Source organism: Pinus tabuliformis, chromosome J, assembly GCF_031772625.1.
Source record: "Pinus tabuliformis cultivar Carrire ecotype Pingquan chromosome J, CPIR1, whole genome shotgun sequence".
NCBI classification, from domain to species: Eukaryota; Viridiplantae; Streptophyta; class Pinopsida; order Pinales; family Pinaceae; genus Pinus; species Pinus tabuliformis.
This window is the reverse complement of record NC_142295.1, coordinates 60,528,948-60,547,426: the sequence shown is the minus strand read 5'-3', so window position 1 is coordinate 60,547,426 and position 18,479 is coordinate 60,528,948. Positions and strand designations below refer to the sequence as shown.

The 18,479-nt window shown below is 39.4% G+C and overlaps 1 protein-coding gene across 2 annotated transcripts in view; it reads left to right on the top strand.

Moving 5' to 3' along the window:
- Positions 1-18,479, top strand: part of LOC149225503 (putative hydrolase C777.06c) — a 167,972-nt gene that overhangs the window by 50,120 nt on the left and 99,373 nt on the right. For both annotated transcript variants that reach the window (XM_089377108.1, XM_089377109.1), the window contains exons 3-4: positions 13,149-13,284; positions 14,851-14,978. In XM_089377108.1, the coding sequence (XP_089233234.1) occupies positions 13,149-13,284; positions 14,851-14,978 (264 nt within the window). The remainder of the gene's footprint in view (positions 1-13,148; positions 13,285-14,850; positions 14,979-18,479) is intronic.

Here is an 18,479-nt window from a genome sequence, read left to right as displayed (position 1 = left end):
TTTTGGTAGCAATGAAGAAGCCATGAGTCGGAATTTTGCTTCGGTAATGCAGTAAGAATTTGAAATGTCCTTACTTGGTGAGCTTACATATTTTCTTGGTCTACAAGTTCAACAACATAAAGATGGTATTTTTCTGTCACAAACCAAATATCTCAAACAGATCTTGAAAAAGTATGGCATGGAAGATTCTAAACCAGTATGTACCCCAATGGTAATAGGATGCAGTCTCAGCTCAAATGATGAATCAGCAGCAGTACATCAACCAACTTACAGATCCATGATTGGCAATCTGCTTTATCTAACAGGTACCCAACCGGACATCATGCATGCAGTAGGAATAGTTCGAAGATTACAAGCAAATCCAAAGGAATCTCATCTTCAGGCAGTGAAAAGGATTTTCAAATATCTTCAAGGTACACAGAATTTTGGTTTATGGTATCCTAGAGATACAGATCTTACACTTCATGCATATACAGATGCAGATTAGGCAGGAAGTGTTGATGACAAAAAAAGCACCAGTGGTGGTGCATTCTATATGGGTTCCAGATTAGTGTCTTGGTTCAGCAAGAAACAAAGTTCAATTGCATTATCTACAGCTGAAGTAGAATATGTGGCTGCTGCATCTTGCTGCACACAACTCCTTTGGATGATGCAAACATTGCAAGACATTCAGATCACATGTACTCCACCCATCTCCATTCTATGTGATAATACAAGTGCAATCAATATTTCAAAGAATCCAGTCATGCATTCCAAGACCAAGCACATACCCATCAAATATCATTTTCTACGTGAACAAGTGCTTGAACAAAAGGTCAAATTGGAGTATGTTCCCTCCAAAGAATAGGTTGCTGATATATTCACCAAACCACTGCCCAGAGAGACATTTGAATATCTCAGACAGAAGCTGGGAGTACTTGATGCATCATCTTGCTGTTAAAACTTATTTGTTTCAGATAAAAGTGGTTATACGTGAGTTCCAGGAAGCGTATCCGCGTACATACGCCAGTTGCTATGGATACAGTCACGTATATGTTGGTTTGAAGAAAAACATTGGGCTAGACTCAAGATGAAAGGAGTCTGATATGGGTCTGACAGTGATCATCTGGCACAGGGGGAGCATATACTTCTAATAATGCATTGTTGGCATTATCTTAGAAGATCTTGGTACAAATTCACAGTTGTTTTGATTCAGGTGGAACATGTTCAGGGGGAGATCATGGTTGCTGGTCTGGATGGTGATTGACAGATGTTGCTAATGATAGTTGCTGATAACTATCATGGTCTTATATTTGGTCCCTATGTCATGTATATCTTTTAATGTCAAGGTCATGAAACGACCTATATTGTTTCCCCACTATGCATGGGATGGATGATGTAATATCCCCACTTGGTTGGGAGATGGATGTATGTATGAGTCATTGGTGATAGGAAGGTCATTTATGATGTATGTATAGAGTCATGTTCTTCTTTTAGAACATCTTTTTGCAGACCTTGCTTATATTCAGGGGGAGCATGGACTCGAGCATGGAGCTCAATCAGCACACTTCAACATATCAGAGAATTCAACATGTACTCAGGGGGAGCATAACCCTTTGCCCTTGATGACAAAGGGGGAGAGTGACTTGGGGTTGCCATCAAGTCCAAAGGGGGAGATTGTTGGCATTATGACACAGATTTGGCACTATGACACAGGTGTTGTCCTTGATGGCAACTCACTCAGATGACAGATCACAGTTCAGACTCATAGAATGAAGAAATAGAGGTATACATAGGTTCCCCATTGACCAAGCCGCGTGTACATGCGGGTTCGCAGACCAAAAGGCGCGTATGGTGTACACACGCACTTTCACGGAATGAAAGGCGCGTACATGTTGGAAAACTTAGTTTTGGTCCGTGGTATTTGGTCCATGGTATTTTGATCCATGGTATTGGTCCAAGGTATCTTGTCCGAAGTGTTGACCCCAGGTATTTGGTGCAAAGTATTGGTTCTAAGTGGTTTTGGTCCATGGTATTGAGTAAGCCCTAAGACTATAAAAAGAGGAAAAGATCATTAGGTAAAGGCACTCATGAATTGAATATCTGATGAAGAGCAAGATCTAATATACAGGCTATTTGGTTGTGGTGCATAGCTGGATCTGAACCAAGGATGAACCTTAGCGCTTGATGAAGGATAAGATCTAATGATGGGTCAAGATCTTAAGGCTTGAAGTGAAGTATCTTTATGTGGTTTTGATCATTTATCTAACTGGCGCATGTTGTAGTCTGTAAATATGATGATCTGGGTATAACTGAAGTCTGAAATTGTTGTAAATCATCATTTACAGATCTGTACGCAGGTTCACTTTAGAAAAGGCGCGTATACACACAAGTTCGGCATATCAAACCAGGGTATACCTCTTAAATTTGATTTGCAGATCTATATGCAGGTTTGCCTTGAGAAAAGTGCATATACACACAGGTTCGACAAAAGGAAGTAGCGTATATCTCACAAAATATATTTTAGCTACTTCTGTTTGCTGTTGCAGTGTTCTGGGTTCTGGCTTGGGTTCTAGTTACTGTATTTTGGTTACTATATTCTGGTTACAGTAGTCTGAAGATTTGTCAAAGTGATTGGTTGATTCAGTTTTGGTTGGTGCAAAAGGAAATTGGTTGATGCAGATGATTGAATGATGCTATTGATGGATCCAGTCTGAAAATTTATGAAACGTGGTCCCTGGAAGAAAAGAGAAGGTTGGAGCCTTCTGTAGGCTGGCACCTACGTACTAGTAAACATTTCAGCTAGTACAAGAGCTAGGGGGTTGTAGCTCCCTTCTAGGAGAAGCTGAAGAACGAAAGAAGGTTATAGCCTTTTGCAGGTAGAAGCCTGCGTACTGGTATAAGACTGCACTAGTACAAAATTTGTAAAAAGAAGTTTCTAATTTAAAAAGAAGATAGAGACGATTGCAGCAGGTGGTTTTCATCCACATTGGGTTTCCACCTTATATCTTGTGTTCTTGTGTGTGATTGTTGGTTCTGTTTTTACTGCACCTGGTTACTGTTTATATGGTTTTGATGCATAGATTAAAGATCAACATAGGAAGAATTAACTGAATCTTAAGTCTGCAGGATATACGCTAGATGCCTTAAACACAGTTGCGTATAGACGCAAGTTTCATTAACTGAAGTAGCGTATATGAATCTGATTATGGAAATGAAAAATTATTGACTTGATAATATTGATTCACCCCCCCTCTCAGTTTTATTTCCAACATTAGCGCCTGAAGGCTGAGCCACTGGTCACAACCCCTGGTCATATTAAGAGAACAACAGTATAAGGGGCTAAACTAAAGGGGGCTAAGGAACATTAAAACTTGCCGTTCTGCAGCATCTGCAAGAGCAAAAGCCCCAATTACAGCGAGGCTTCGATAGCACATTCAGGGCATTGAGGGTGTATGGGTTGGCAATTAAAGTAGTAAATGAAGTATGGGGTAGCAGTAGATCAGTATGGGGGGGACTCAGGAAAAATTAATGGCATGACATGGTGCTCCACTCCGTCACGCAGCAAAGGACTACCTGGACACACTCCATTCCCAATTCACGATAAGCATTCACAGTCGACCCACTCCCTACTCCAGTGAACGAGTTACCCAGGCAGTGATGGCGAAAGTGACAGAAACCGGCCGAGCAACAAGGGAAGTGCATCACGACATAGACGTGGCTTGACCACGAGCCTCCATAGGAACAACAGAGGGACAACTCCTCCATCATCTTTCTGTTTTCTCTCTTTCTCATTATTTTGTAGTTTCTTGATTTCCAAGAAGGGATCGAATCCCAATTGTAATCGTTGTGGGCAACAACGCCTTGCATAGGCTGAGACAGCTAGTCTAGCAGGACAACGGGAGCTCTGGCTAAAGACATTTTGTAACTGTATCCCAAGCTCCCCCTCTTCTTATAAAAAGGGGGAAGCAACACTTTAATATGGGTTGGCTGGTTCCGAAATTTTTCACTTGAGTGGTCTGAATTCTGAGATGCCATTTTGGTTCTATTTGCTTATTCATGGTGGACTTGACTGATGTGGTGCTGGATGTTATGGACTGGTATGTTGGACTCATATTGGATGAATGAAACTCTCTGGTGATTCCAAGCATGATCGATGTGCAGTATGTTTTCCCTTTTGTAATCTCATTTCATAAGTTGTTCTTCCTTCTCTGAAATAGTGTAATGAGATTGTTGGTTTCTCCCTGATTCATGGATTTACCCTGGCTGCTAAATAGAGAATAGTGCCTTTGCGTATTACAGATTTACTTGTGTTATTCAATAGCCTACAGTACTTGTAGCAACTACAGATTTACTTGTGTTATTGGATTAACTTGCAGTACCTGTATGAGCACAACCTTTCTCACACTGTTTGGTGATAGAGGTACCCATGTTATAGGCATGAAACCTCAATAAGTACTCCGCTGTTTTTATCATTACACCTCCTTCCTCTTCCATATTTCTATTGGAAAATCTTTGCTTAGGATTATGTGTTGTTTACAACCCTATACATCGAATTCCATTTTTCTGCTGGAACATTGCTGCTTAGGATTTTGTTTGTTACAACCCTATGCATCTATTTCCCTCCTTCCTTCCTCCTCTCCACCATTACTACAACTTCAATATTGAGTTGTCTCATTGTTGTGTGTCGGCCACCAGATGAAGCCATTTCTCTTTGAGATTGCCCCAATATACCCCCAGCATTTGGATCCATGTGTTGGCTTGAAGCTACCTCAGTGAAGGCTTATTGAACCAAGCCCATCCTATTACTTTTTTACGTGACAATTGGAGTGCTGAAAACCCCTCACATATTATCTCTTAAGCATTCCTCTACTTTAGATGTCCTAGGCACTGGTCTACAATCAACCTTTAGCCTGTCTCGAAGAGGCTTTCTATCTCCCCTGTAGCACTTGTGCTGCTGGTGCGATTTGAAGCGAAAACACATCGGAAGATGTATTTGGAGCAGAAGTTGTAGCAGACTTTGATGTAGAAAGGAGAAGGGGTGAACCTCTATCTTCAACGTCTTTAGGACACTAGAGACCAACTTGCTGTAGTGGGGTCCAGTCTTCAGCCAACTGCGATGGTGAGGATAGCCTTGAATGGAGTCTTGGATGAATGGCAAGTTTTTGTCCAAAGCATATTGGGCAGAGAAAAACTACCTTCATGGGAGGAGATGTGGGAGACTCTTCAACAGGAGTTAAGGAGGGACCTAGTGAAGGTCAACCTCAGTGGCAGCAGTGGGAGTGGCACAAAGACAAAGGAGGAGGAGGAAAACATAGCTCTAACATCGAAGGGACAGCAGAAGCCGAAGTGAAAGAAGGACATTTCGAAGGTGAAATGTTTCAGTTGTGGCGAGTTGGGCCACTATGCATCCCAATGTCCTTTGAAGAAAAAGGACAAGGATGAGAAACATGATCCTAAGGCTGCTTCAGCAAAGATTGACGAGGATGAGTTTGCCATGAGTGCCCACGCATCTCCAGGAGGGAGATGGGGCGATATTGAGTTGTAGTCGGGAGGACTACATGTGGGCAGGATCCTTGAGGAGTCCACCTCTTGGATCAATTCCTTGCTATGGGAGCCCAAGATTCAACAGTAGCGAGATGGACTTAGTGTCAGATGATGCAGTGGAGTGTTTGGAGGACAGATGCAGTAGCTGGGGACCAGAGACTGATCAGTGCAAAGCAAGGTTGGCAGCAGTGCAGGAGTCAGCAGCAACACAGAAGATTCAGAGGATATGAATCAGCAACAGTTAGATTCCAAAATTAATTGTATTATGTTGAACATAATTAAGTTCAACTAATTTTGGATGTTTTTCAGTTGCTTCTCTCAGCAATTGAGTTACAATATGGATGTAGTGTTAGTAGTCGCAGTGCTAGCAACATAGCAGATGCAACGTTTGAGAGGGAGTTGTAGTATAGATGCAACAGTGGCAATCGCAGTGGCAGTGGCAGTGTCATGGGTAGCAGTACAGTAGCAGCAACAGCACAGTGTTGGTGGTAGTAGTAGTGTAGAAAGGAGGTGCTTCAGAAATAAAGCAACATGCAGGTGGACATTGTTGCTAGAGCACTTTCCTAGCTAAGAGGGAGTGTTAGTTTTTGGTAGCATTAGAAGTGCTCTAGCCTTGAAAAATGGTGGAGAGGCTAAAGCACATGAGTTTTAAAGAACCTAGAAACCGTTTGGTGAAATTCCATCCGGATTGTATTTTTTTTAATTAATTAATATTTTTAATGGGGTTCCTAAGTCTAAACTTAGGGAAATTAAAATATTAATGGGTATTAATCAAAATATGGGTGAGAATGATCTAGAAGGTGGATCAAGTCATGTTTTAATCTTAGCTGTTGATTAGAGACTTAATCTCAGCCGTTGAAGACTCAACAGGAAAAATATAAAATGGAGGCTTGGGGTTCATTTGGAAACACAGAGAGAGAGAGAGAGAATTGATCTGGAGTTCGATTTCTGGGGCTAGGAAGTTGAGAAATTAGAACTAAGTGATCATTTAGCAGCAGAGGGGCAGTGAGAATCCGTGAGAAGGACTTCCGGAGAATATTGACAAAGAGGCGGAGAGAGCTTGTAGAGAGGCAACGCAATAGCCGGGAGAGCTGACGCTGGGCCAGTCTGGGCCCATGCAGTCGTGACGCAGAGCCAGAAAGGCTTGCGTAGAGCAGAAAAGCTGTCTGTCACGCAGAATCCAGAACTGCCGGGAACAGCAGGAACTGCCAGAACAACCGGGATAGCTGATTTAGAGGGTAGAAGAGCCTATGCAGGGCTAAAGCAGAGCCTGAAAAGTTGACGCAAGGCCAGCGCAAAAATAGCCGGGGTTAACCAGTCTTGTGCTGGATCAACGGGAATTCTGCCGGGTGAAGTGAGGTAAAACTCACTCAGATTTTCTGCCAGTATTTTCTCTGTAAAGGATTGCTAGATGAGCATCCTAGATATGTATTCAAATATTTCTCCTGCATCATAATAAACCCTCAAAGCTGTTGCACCGGTTTTCTGGCATTGGGTTTTTCTAGGTGTTGATTTGGGGTAGCATCGGATGTGCTCTAGCCACGAAATTTGGTGGAGAGGTTGGGGCACATGAGATCTCCAATACCCAGAAAGGGTTTGGGCATATTCTAAATAGTTCAAGAGATATTAAAATAATTAATATTTTTAATGGAGTCCCTAAGTCTAAACTTAGGGAAAATAAAATATTAATGAGAATTAATATGAAACTGTGTTAGATTGGTCCAAAAGACATGGATTAAGCCAGATCTAATCTAGCCGTTGATTAGGGACTTAATCTTGGCTGTTGATATGTCAACAGGAAAATTATAAGAGGAGGCTTGAGGGTCACTTGGAGAATACACCAAAGTGATCAGTCATTCTATTCTCTAGAGCGGGGTTTGCTAAGAGAGATAGAATTAGTGATCGGGAGTTGCAGCTGAGGGGCATTGAGTACAAAGAGACAGAGAGGCAGAGATAGCGCCGGGAGAGCAGCGTAGTAGCCAAGGAGAGTGACACAGAGCCAACCAGGGCTCACGCAGGGCCACGCAGAGGCAGCCGGGAGCTGCGCAGAGCCTCAGAGAGGCCAGCATTGCTGACGCAAAGGGCCAGAGGGCTGGCGCAGGGCCTACTAAGGCTAACGCAGACCCATTTGGGGTGATGCAGGGCCAGCACTGGGAAGAGAGGGGCTGACGCAGTCCAGAGAGAGGTTGACGCTGGGGTTTTTGGGGCAGATTGGTGCTGAGGAGCTGCCGGAAGGATTTTTTGGGGTTTCAGTCAGGAGATTGGTCAGAAACTGAGAGGTATTACTGCCAAGGAAATTCTCTGTTGGGTAGGCCAGTGTCGGCACCCAGATTGTACTATGATATTGCTTAATAAGAAAACCCCCAAATAGCTGCACCGGTTTTCCCACATTGGGTTTTTCCGGGGACATTAGTGCAAAAATAATGGTGTCATATAGTGTGATTGTTTTTGTTTCCTTTAGTTGTTGATCTGTAATATGTTGAACATGCACTAGTGTTTATTTTCAGTATTTACATTGTAAATAACTTGTTAAGTAAAATAACAAATAGGTAGGAATAAATCAGATAAAGTGCATGGGGGGTTTCTAACTAAGTAGACTTAGAAACTTCAACACCAGGGACTATTGTGTCAAAAAATAAGTGTGTTCTATGTATCTTGTTCTTTGCTCTGTTTTCTGTTTCATGAGATCATATATTTAATTAGTGTAGGCTGTAGAAGTAATTTCCTTCAGTATTCAGAAGAATAACTTGATGAATGTAATTTAAAAAAAATCAAGTAGGTGAAGTAGATTCAGATTTGCTGCAGTAGGTGTTCCTTTGAGTCTAGGAATTTTCACAGGTTTAGCTAGCCGCAGGCCTAAAAAGGCCTCAAACTCCCTTTTTTGGCCTTGCCGTGGGCTTGGGGAGCCTCATTGGCCCTCGGTTTCCCTTCAAGCCCTAAAAGGGCTTGTCCCTTAGTTGCTGGCCCTTTTAGGGCCTCCTCTTCCCCAGCGTCAGCCTCTTGAGGCTTGACGTCAGCCCTAGAGGGCTTCTCTTGCTTGGCCATGGCCCTTTTGGGCCTTCCTTGCTCCTATTCAGCCCTCTATTTTCCATTCCTAGCCCTGGTTTGAGGTTTCCTAGTCGTAGCCTATTTCCGTAGCCCTCATTCAACCATTATTCAGTCATTGGTTTAGTTTTTCATCTCTAACATTTGGTTTTATAGTAATTTCTAGAGCTAACTTGGTGGTTGCAGGTTCTCAAGTCCCTTGGAAGCCTCTCTAGCCATCTAACTGCTCTCTAACCCTCTAGTTTCATCATTGTTATCATTTTGATTTCTGAAGTCTTTTATGACAACACCATATTTAAGGCCTAAACACATTTTTAATAAGCCTAAATTCATTAATAATTCACCTAAGGCATTGAGAAATAAACCTAAGTCAATTTGAGTGCATATAAGTGAATTTCTTGTGGATTGTTGGATTAATTTCAGATCTGATATGTTTGCTACAGCCACATAAAAACACTTAGAATGGTGATAAAATCATACAACAGTTGCATAATAACTCATTGGCAATCATATTTCGTCATTACATTGTCATTTGCACTCATTAGGCTCACGCCTCTTCGCATATTTGATGATTTTTGAAGGCTGAAATAATAATCTGAGGCCTAAAATTTACTGCATAAAGGTCTGATATAAACATTACAGTGGTGGAAAAAGTGCTAAAGATCATCTAAATTTCACTTAGCCATTGTTCATTGCATCTTGTGGATCTTGGATAATTGCTTAATTGTGTAACTGGGTGATTTTCTTATTGCTGCAATCATATGTCTGTTGGCTGATCCATATTGCATTTCTGCATCATTGGTATCTATTTGCACTCTTGCATTAACACATACAAGTGCTATGATTGAATTGATAATTGCCTAATGAGATTGGCTTAACAAGTAACATTATGATTAATGCTCTTGTCTCTCATTGCTATCATTGTTATTGGATAAGTGGATACATTTGCTCTTGTGGATTTTGTAATCTAATACACTCTTAAAGTGCTTAATCAAGTCTAATCATAATTGTGATAAGAGATCTAATTGTGTCCATAAGGAATCCAATAACAAGTCTGTCTTCTTCACATTTCATAGGGACTACCCCCCATAGATTGCTAGAGGGAGACAACTAGAATGGAGAGGGCAGGGATCAAAGTGACAGCCCCTGTCCTGAGCAGTGTCGCATATTGCCTGTACAATTTGAGTGACAATAAGTCCCAATGAATGGACAATAACCCTTTGGATGAATGGTAACAAATCATTGAATCAATATTCCATAAACCAAAGAATTTCCCTTAAACTAGTTTGTGTGTTCAACGAAATCATATAGAAGCATTTGGTACTAGCATTGTTCAAATATGGAAGTGTAAAACAATGTCCAATAAATGCTCTACTGAATTTTGAATTACATGCATTAGAGTTGTTAATCAACATTGGAGATTAAATTTGATTAATAACATTATGTTAAAGATTCAACATTGAACTAAGACTTGTTAGGGGTATCCCCTTCACCCATTTTCTGGCAAGGTTTGTAAGTCAAGGAGCCCCAAATTGCCTTTGTCTCGAGGTAAGGTCACTAAGGGGAACCCCTTGACCCAGAGAGGAATCATCTTCTCTATTGGCAATTTGAGGGACCTTGTGATGTGCAGGACCTAGCATCCCAACCAATTTGGACTTTTCAACACGAGTGTTAGCATGGACTCTTACCAAAGTGTGCAGGTAGAAGGTCGACTAGGAAAGGTTTTTGAAGGATTTGTGGAATCAAAACACCCAATAGTGGCAAATCTGGAGGACTCTAAATCACACTGAAAATATATCTTTTGTAGAGAAGGTTGTTTTAGAGGGCTTCTACCACATGATTCCATAAAGTTGTTTATTTAAATTGCAAATGCATGGAGGTGGTCCCATATGAAGTGATTGGAGATGGAGAAGTGGCATGCTATTTTTATCTGTAAGATGCAGGATCTTTATGAGCTGATTATGCACTCTTTTGACATTGGCACCTACTTAAATAAAAAACAGGGGTGGATTTTGCTTCATCATGGTTTGGCTGCCAAGAGCAGGTTTCACAAAGTTGGCATTACTAATTCAGATTTTGTCTTGCATGGTAAGATGAGAGTCTAGATAGTGCAACATGTTATATGAGGGTGTCAAAATGCCAGAGTTGTTGGGTATGGTTTCAGGCTGAATTTCACTACCTTTTTGTAGTTCTGCTCTCTTGAAAGGGGTTGTTACTCGGAGATTCATGGACAATTCAATTGGCTGCAATTGATTTTCTATGGAAAAATCAATGTAAGGTTACCTTTAATGAAATTCCTCACCCCCTGACTCTGGGGAACTGAGGAGCTTTAAGCAAGAGTTGGCATTGCTCTTGAGTTTTAACCTCAGTGCATTTTGATGTGATGTTGAATCCCTCTGTGTGGGTGCAGTGTCCCCAATTTTGATTTTCTGCATTAGAGACGATTTTGGGAAGAGGAGACATTTCCTGCATTGGGACTTAGGAGGAAAAAGGAAATTTATAGCCTAGTGGAATGTGGGGGCCACAAGGAGAGAGAATTTGACCCAAAGGAGGCAACTCACACTAGTGAGAAGGGGAGGAGAGAGAAGAGGTGTGAATTTGGAGAGAGAGGGGCCACCAAGAGAAAAGGGGTGCGAATTAGGAGAGAGAGAGAATGTGGACCACAAAGGAGAGAAGAGGCTGACAAATTATAAATAGAGCTTGAGGGCCTCATTTTTGGCATCTTTGGTCATTTTAACTCCTTAACACAAGTTCCCTTGAGCTGCTTAGCCAAGACTACCAATGCTGTTTAGCACAAGGAATTTCCAAGCGGGAATTCCACCTCTACCTTCAGTGAACTTCGAGTGTAAGGAGTCTATCCTAGGGCTTCTCTAGGAGCTATATTGTAGACTATTTCCAGCTGGTGCGTGCTTTTCCAAGGGCGCAGAAGGAGAATTCGTGGGGCTGAATAGAGCCAGCAAGAAGTGGTGGTTGGGCTCGAGATTTTGCAGGAAATTCACCCATAAGAAGAGCAAGTTTTCCTTGTCAATTTGTAGGACTGGAGGTGTAGCATTTTGGAAGGCTGAATTGTCCCAATTTGGGGCCTGCGCAGGGGTTTCTGGGCATCTTCAGTGCAATCATAGAGAGCAGGAGATTTGAGGGAAGAGCTGGCTCGGAGAGATAAGGAGATTTGGGGAGGAGAAGTTTGCAGATACAGGAGGAGAATTTCCAGCCAAGAATTTTGGGGGCTTTCTACAATAGATTTCCTTCTTTCAACTCACACTGGCAGCCAGTAGGGCCATACGCACTTCTTGGGGTCACTGGGTGAAGTTGGAATCAACCTAAAGGATTTCTAGGTTTTTGTGAGTTTATTGAGAGGAGGCTCCAGCTGATTTTACAGAATTTTCCAAGCAGTATTCGGGCCAGAATTCCTACATTCTTATAGCAGGGCGTATTGCTAGCTAGCCAGGAATTCACATCACTTTGTGGGTTTAGTTTTGGCTTAGAGTGTAGCCAAACCTTTTCTGGGTGTTTCTGGGTTTTAGGAGAGGAGTCCGTGGTTGCAACTCTAGATCGATGCGGGCGATATTGAGGGTAGAATCCCAGTTCCATTCCAACAGCAGTTAACAAAATTTCTGGGCAGTGCGTAGATATTTTGTGGAGCTTTCATAGCACTCGGGTTTTCAGTCTTTTGCCTGGGTTTTGCATTGCTTGCATAAGCAAGCCCAGGTTCCATTGAACTCACACTTGTACTCAGAGTTTCCCCATATTAATAAAATGACTCAGATTTTCTGCTTCTATTTACAGGGATTCTAAATTGGGTGCTTTGATTTCATATTTTTCTTGCTGTTCCTAGTGCATGTTTGGGTATTACTGTTAATTCTCCCATTAGGAATATTATAGTGCAGGCCTGGGCTCATTTGCTAGACCTTTTATCCCATGTAGATTGGCACTTTCCTGGTACTGCCTTTGTCTGCATGGTGTAATCACTTTGAGCATTGATCTACTTATTTTTTCTCTGAAATAATATATGGAGCATTTTCAAAAAATATGTTGAGCATTTATGTTTGTTCTATTTTCTGTTGACCTTGGTAGCGGTAAGCATTCTGGATCTCCCTGGGCGTTCCTTTCTCATGGGACTGGGCCTTTTGTTCACTGCCTAATTAATTGTTTCTTCTTAATAGATGATCTCCTGTTTAACAAAGGACACTTGCATTAATATAGCATTACTTGTCACAGTCGTGGATAGAAGTTAGAACTAAATATTTTGTGTACAAAGGTATGCCCATGTATACTGAAACTGTCAACTGGCCTTGGATAAATATTGTAGGCCTTAGAATGTAATCAAACCCTTTTACTTATAAGTTATAACGATAAAAAATGTTGCTATGAGGAATAAAACGTGTGAGAGAGAAATTAAAAATAGTGTGAGCACTTGTTGATAATGTTGTACATCAAATGGAAGTTTCTGTAGCTGAATTTTTTTCTAATATTATTAATTTTGTGGCAATCCTGTAAGGCTTTGTTTCTTTCCTTAGCTCCTCCTTAGCAGGTTGCTCTTAAATTTGCATGTAATAATTCTGGGATTTATTTTGTAGGTGCAATCCGTCACTTTTGATTGACCATGAAGAAGAAGATGGAAATCATCACTACATTTTGATCGATGTTGGAAAGGATTTTAAGGAGCAAGTTTTCCGATGGGTTCTTCGCTATAAAATTCCTCAGATAGATGCTGTGAGTGCCTTAGTGTACAGATATTTGGTTTTTTTGGGTAATTTACTAATTTACAGTCAAACATTTCTAAAATTACCTCCAAGTTCGATTACAAATAAGCTTTTGTGCTTCTTTTCATTTGCACAGGCAGCTTCGTAGAACTTTATGTGACTATGTGAGGACTTAATATTTTAGTGTGACTCTGTCAGAACTTAATATTTTAGTGTCATGATATTTATAGAAGATTGCTTCTTAGATTTGGTCTTCAGATTGACAAATTTCCCATCTTTGCTTCTCTTTTTGAATGTTTCATGCTGCTTGTGGGAAAAGTTTATAATTATTTAAAATGAACCAAAGTCCACGTACTGAAAAATTATCCAACATGAAAAGAAAAAACAACTGAAATCCATATAGGACAAATTATATAACTATAATGAATAATATATATTGAATGATATGATATACAATGACCTTCGTGATGGTATTTAATATTTATACATACTGACAAACTGGTTACATTGGTTGAATGGTCATGTCTTTTAATTAAGTCATGCCTCTTAATGAGAATGTCTCACTTCACTATTGTTTTAATATTATTGAAATTTTATATGTATATTTATGTTCATTACATTGTCTTTCCATTTAGAAATGCGTTGTCCTCAAACCATATTTCTGAAAAGACTTTATCTCTTTTTTCTGGCTTTGTATTGCCTTCTCATGATTCTCTACTCTTGTAGCTGTGATGGTGGATGATACAAGATGCTATGATCTTTCAAGTGCTGAGCATGTTTGTAGAATTGTAGGAGGTTTTGACCACCCTAATTTGATCCTCTGTGGAATGTTGCGTTTCTAGGGTTCTTGGAAAGAACCTATTGTCTTGTGATTCCCAAGATGACTTCTAAATTGAGACTGAATTGTATTGGAATTAATATTTTTTGAAATATATTTTGAATCATAGTTGCACATATCACAATAATATCAGAATTATTGCGATATTATATTCAAAATTAGACTTGTTGATATTATCGCGATAATTTGGCTAGTTGAAATTATCGCTAGTCGAATGGAAATTATCACCCTGTTGCTGGAAAATGGTGATAAAAAGTTTCGGTTTGTTGAAATTGAGGAGCATTTGGAGGTACTCTCACATGCCCAATCACCATCTATTCAAAGCCCTATGGGCAACTACATTTATTATTATTTTAATAAATTATAATGCCAAGCTTTTCCAGGTTGGAGTGTTGAATAATACTTATGAAGTATTTACTCATTCAGGCAAAGTGGCATTGTTTATACTCATTTCTTGAGCTCTGAATATTGTTTATATTTTCGTAATAATAATATATTGGCCTAAATTAGGCATTTGAGGTCATTATGCATTTGTTAAGAAGGGATTTTAGATGTGGCTATATATTGATGGTCATCACTTCCAGTTTACACAATTTCATGGATAGATTTCTGATTTAATTCTTTAATCTTGTCTTTGTGTTGAGAATATTTTCCATCAATAATTTCCCCATTAATCTGATTCATTAGTGAGAATGACGATCATGGCAGTTCTTATTGTTTTTCATTTGAAAATTGCAGATTATTTTGACACATGAACATGCAGATGCATTGCTGGGTTTGGATGATGTTAGGGGTGTACAACCGTATAACCGTAACAATGATATTGAACCTACACCCGTTTTTGTCAACCAATTCACAATGGACAGGTATCCTTAACATTTCTTGTTTATTGGTCTCATACATGCATTGATGTGAATTTCTTACATAACTTCTTGTTGTTAGAGGTCGTTAGTTTTCATTAACTAGTAGGGATATCATGATGAAAGAAGCCTTTTAATAGGTAAATTCAAAAATAAAAGGTGGTTCTACATTGGTTTTTTTTTTTTTTTAATATTCTAAAATAATAGTATAGCATATTGTTGGCAATAAAGTATACGTCTTTAGTTACAACTATACCTGGTATGTCTATGAATCTGGGCCATAGTCTACGTTTGATGGATCTTGGCATGTTAATGTCACACTAGGTGAATCCGTAAAGCTAAAGATGTAACTAATACATGTCAAGGCTATTAGCTATTTGTTTATCTTATATAGAGGTTGTAATAACTAGTTAAGGTTTTATTATTAAACATAAAACAACTAATTTCATTGTTCGTGTTGTTGACATGTTAAGGTTCTTGCACTTATTATTGCTATACGCACTTTGGATTTAATTTCTTCATGCACAATTTTTCCCGTTTGCTGGTTTATGGTTAAAATGGCACTTATAATTTTGTCGATGGGGTCATCTTTGATAAGAGCACACATGTTGATGATGATTTTCTCCATGGGTCTTTGATCTTCATTTTTTTTCTTCAAGGATGAGGTTGTGTTACAGTATCCTCCACTCTTTGTTGCTTGATTTTATCATAATAACTCCTTGGATGTCAAACTTAGCAAAACCAAGGCCATATCTTTTCAATATATCTAGAGAGTCTTTTTATAGATTTCTTTTATCTTTAGAGGTTAAGTTGTTCTTAATGCTACATGTGATACAAGCCTACAACGTAAGTGTGAGAAAAAGGGAGAGTATGTTCGTCAAAACTGTGGCTGTGTTTATATTATCCATGAACACATATTAATAAATGTTTGTCACAAAATTGGAGATCAAAGATAAAAAGAGATTGATGGCTTATTATAAAACTGGTCAATGATAGATTACTTGATAAAAGTAACTTTCCTGTCATTGGGATGGCCAGAAATTGTTGATGTCTAAAGATGGACTCAACCCCCTTAAAGTAGCTATGTCAAATGATAGTTACTTTTAGGATGAAATGATGAGACAATTAGTTTTAGAGGGGTTATTTCGGTTACCACTTAAACTAGCATCCAAGTTGAAAATCCAAGGCTGCTTCAAAGCGGTGACAATTTTCAGAAGCTTCCGGGCTGGGAGGGATTTTTATATAATATATATTTTTATATATTTTGATGCATATAATGTCAGCAAAAGCATATAGAATGATGAATTAGTTATGAAAAACATAAAAACATGGATTAAACCATATAAGATCAATCATCTAGTAGTTGTAGTCTTCATCAACAACAGGTCCACAAGTTACAACATCTTGATTCTCTCATCATGTTGGGTGTGGAACCTGATTATGTTCCTGATTTAGAGCTCTTGTTTTGGTCGTGTTTGGATCCCATTCCTTGCTGGGGAGGTGTGGGGGGGCTTGCCTCCCCACTAGTGTTATGGGGGGGAGGGGTGACAACCTTTGAGCCCCCCTCGTGGGGGTGCGGGGGCCACGCCCTCGAAAGGAAATTTTTGAGAAAATTGCCTTGTAAAATATTGTAATTTTGTAGTCAATCTAGACCGTTCATTAGGCATAAGATCTAATAGTAGAAGTTATGTTATTTTAAGGTTTTTTCCCTAGAAGGCAACCCTCTGTTTGTATGAGAGTATTGTATTGCGGCTAGGTATTATTCTATATCTATTACTATCTTTTGCTAACACTTGATCACAATTTTTAACTCATACAGTGTTATTTTCATCACATGTCATAATCTTGTAGAGATGCTTTCTTACATAAGTGTGTGAACTAGTGTAGGTTGTTTTACAATGGGAGCATGTAAAATTTGTTGTTCCAACCCTTTCCCTTCTCACTAGCTTTGTCATATACTTTTACAAGGGTGTTGAATGGTGGAGTGAATTTTTTTTGCGAAGAAAAGCTAGGGAGTGATTTTTTTTGCGAGAGCGCATTCCCAAAAACCACAACCAAATGGGAGCGATTCAAGAGCACGCTCTTGGGGTCGCTCCTTGAGCACTTTTGTCATGAGTGTGCTTCGGGAGTGGGAGCGAGGATGGGGGCGCTCCCCCGTAGCATTGGGAAATTCCCAATCCATAGATGCTACCTTAGGTTAATCAATAGGAATTGTATCATTGTCACCTCAATATAAACTCCTCTTCACTTTTGGCCAATTCTCAAGAGGCCAAGGGGGGTATACCTTAGATATGCAATGATTATAGCAAGAGCCTAAGTAAATCTTAAATATGAGTAGCTAAAATAACAAAGACTTTAACATCGAAAATAAATGAATTCCACAAAGGTACAGTACATAAAACATAAAGGATCCAATTACTTAGTGATATAATGCTATAAATTGACTAACCTTTGGTGAAGCAAGCATATATCATATCAATTCACCTAGATGCTAAAACAATTAAGAACTTAGTGGATTAAACTCAAGATCTGGTTTATGATATTTATGTTAATTTTCTTAGGGTTTGATTGTTCTTTGCTTTAGATAATTGTATTTCATCATTTATAATTCATTCACTCCTTTAACATCTTTAGCATTATTAGCAATTATACAGAGAGAACAATAACTTCAACATTGCAACGGAACATAAAGGAACAATATAAGAAAAACATGCAAAGAACACCGTGATTTTGGTCAGAGACCAGGGCAAAACCCCACAAGGGGGAAAACCCATCTAGATTCTTCTTCTTCTATTAGATTGTCATCGAATGTTCAATAGAAAGGTACAAAGTACAAATGTCATCAGGTTACCCAGGGCCTGTACAAGACTTGTTCACAACTTCATTTGTGAACAAGTTATATTGATAATACAATTGCTTTCATCAATAGCCTCATCATACTATTAATACAAGTGCCACCACTGAACATGTACCAATGCTACTTTGCCATATTGCCATACTTTTATTGTGCAAAAAGGATATCATACATATGATGATGTCTTAATTATAACTAGACTATGATGCCATACATAATTGGACTGTGATGCTGATGATGCCATGTGTGTAACTAAATTGTAATGTCAACGATGCCATGTCATACATATAAGGAGGCTGAAATCACATACATATATTACTAGCATATACTACTGTGATGAAACCAACCGTGCTTTTGTGTGGAGATCGAGACCAACCATAACATTGAGATGGCGTATATATAACTCAGAGATGTCATGAATATCAACACAAAGATGTTATATGTATATATCAACGTAGAGAATCTGAACAAAGATATTATATATATACCAACGTAGAGATGCCATCCATATATGTAACGTAGAGGTGCCATCCATATAAAGAATGCAAAGGTGCCATCCATATATGTAGCTTAGAGGTGCCATCCATATAAAGAACGCAGAGGTGCCATCCATATATATAGCACAGAGGTGCCATACCAACACTGTGTAACAA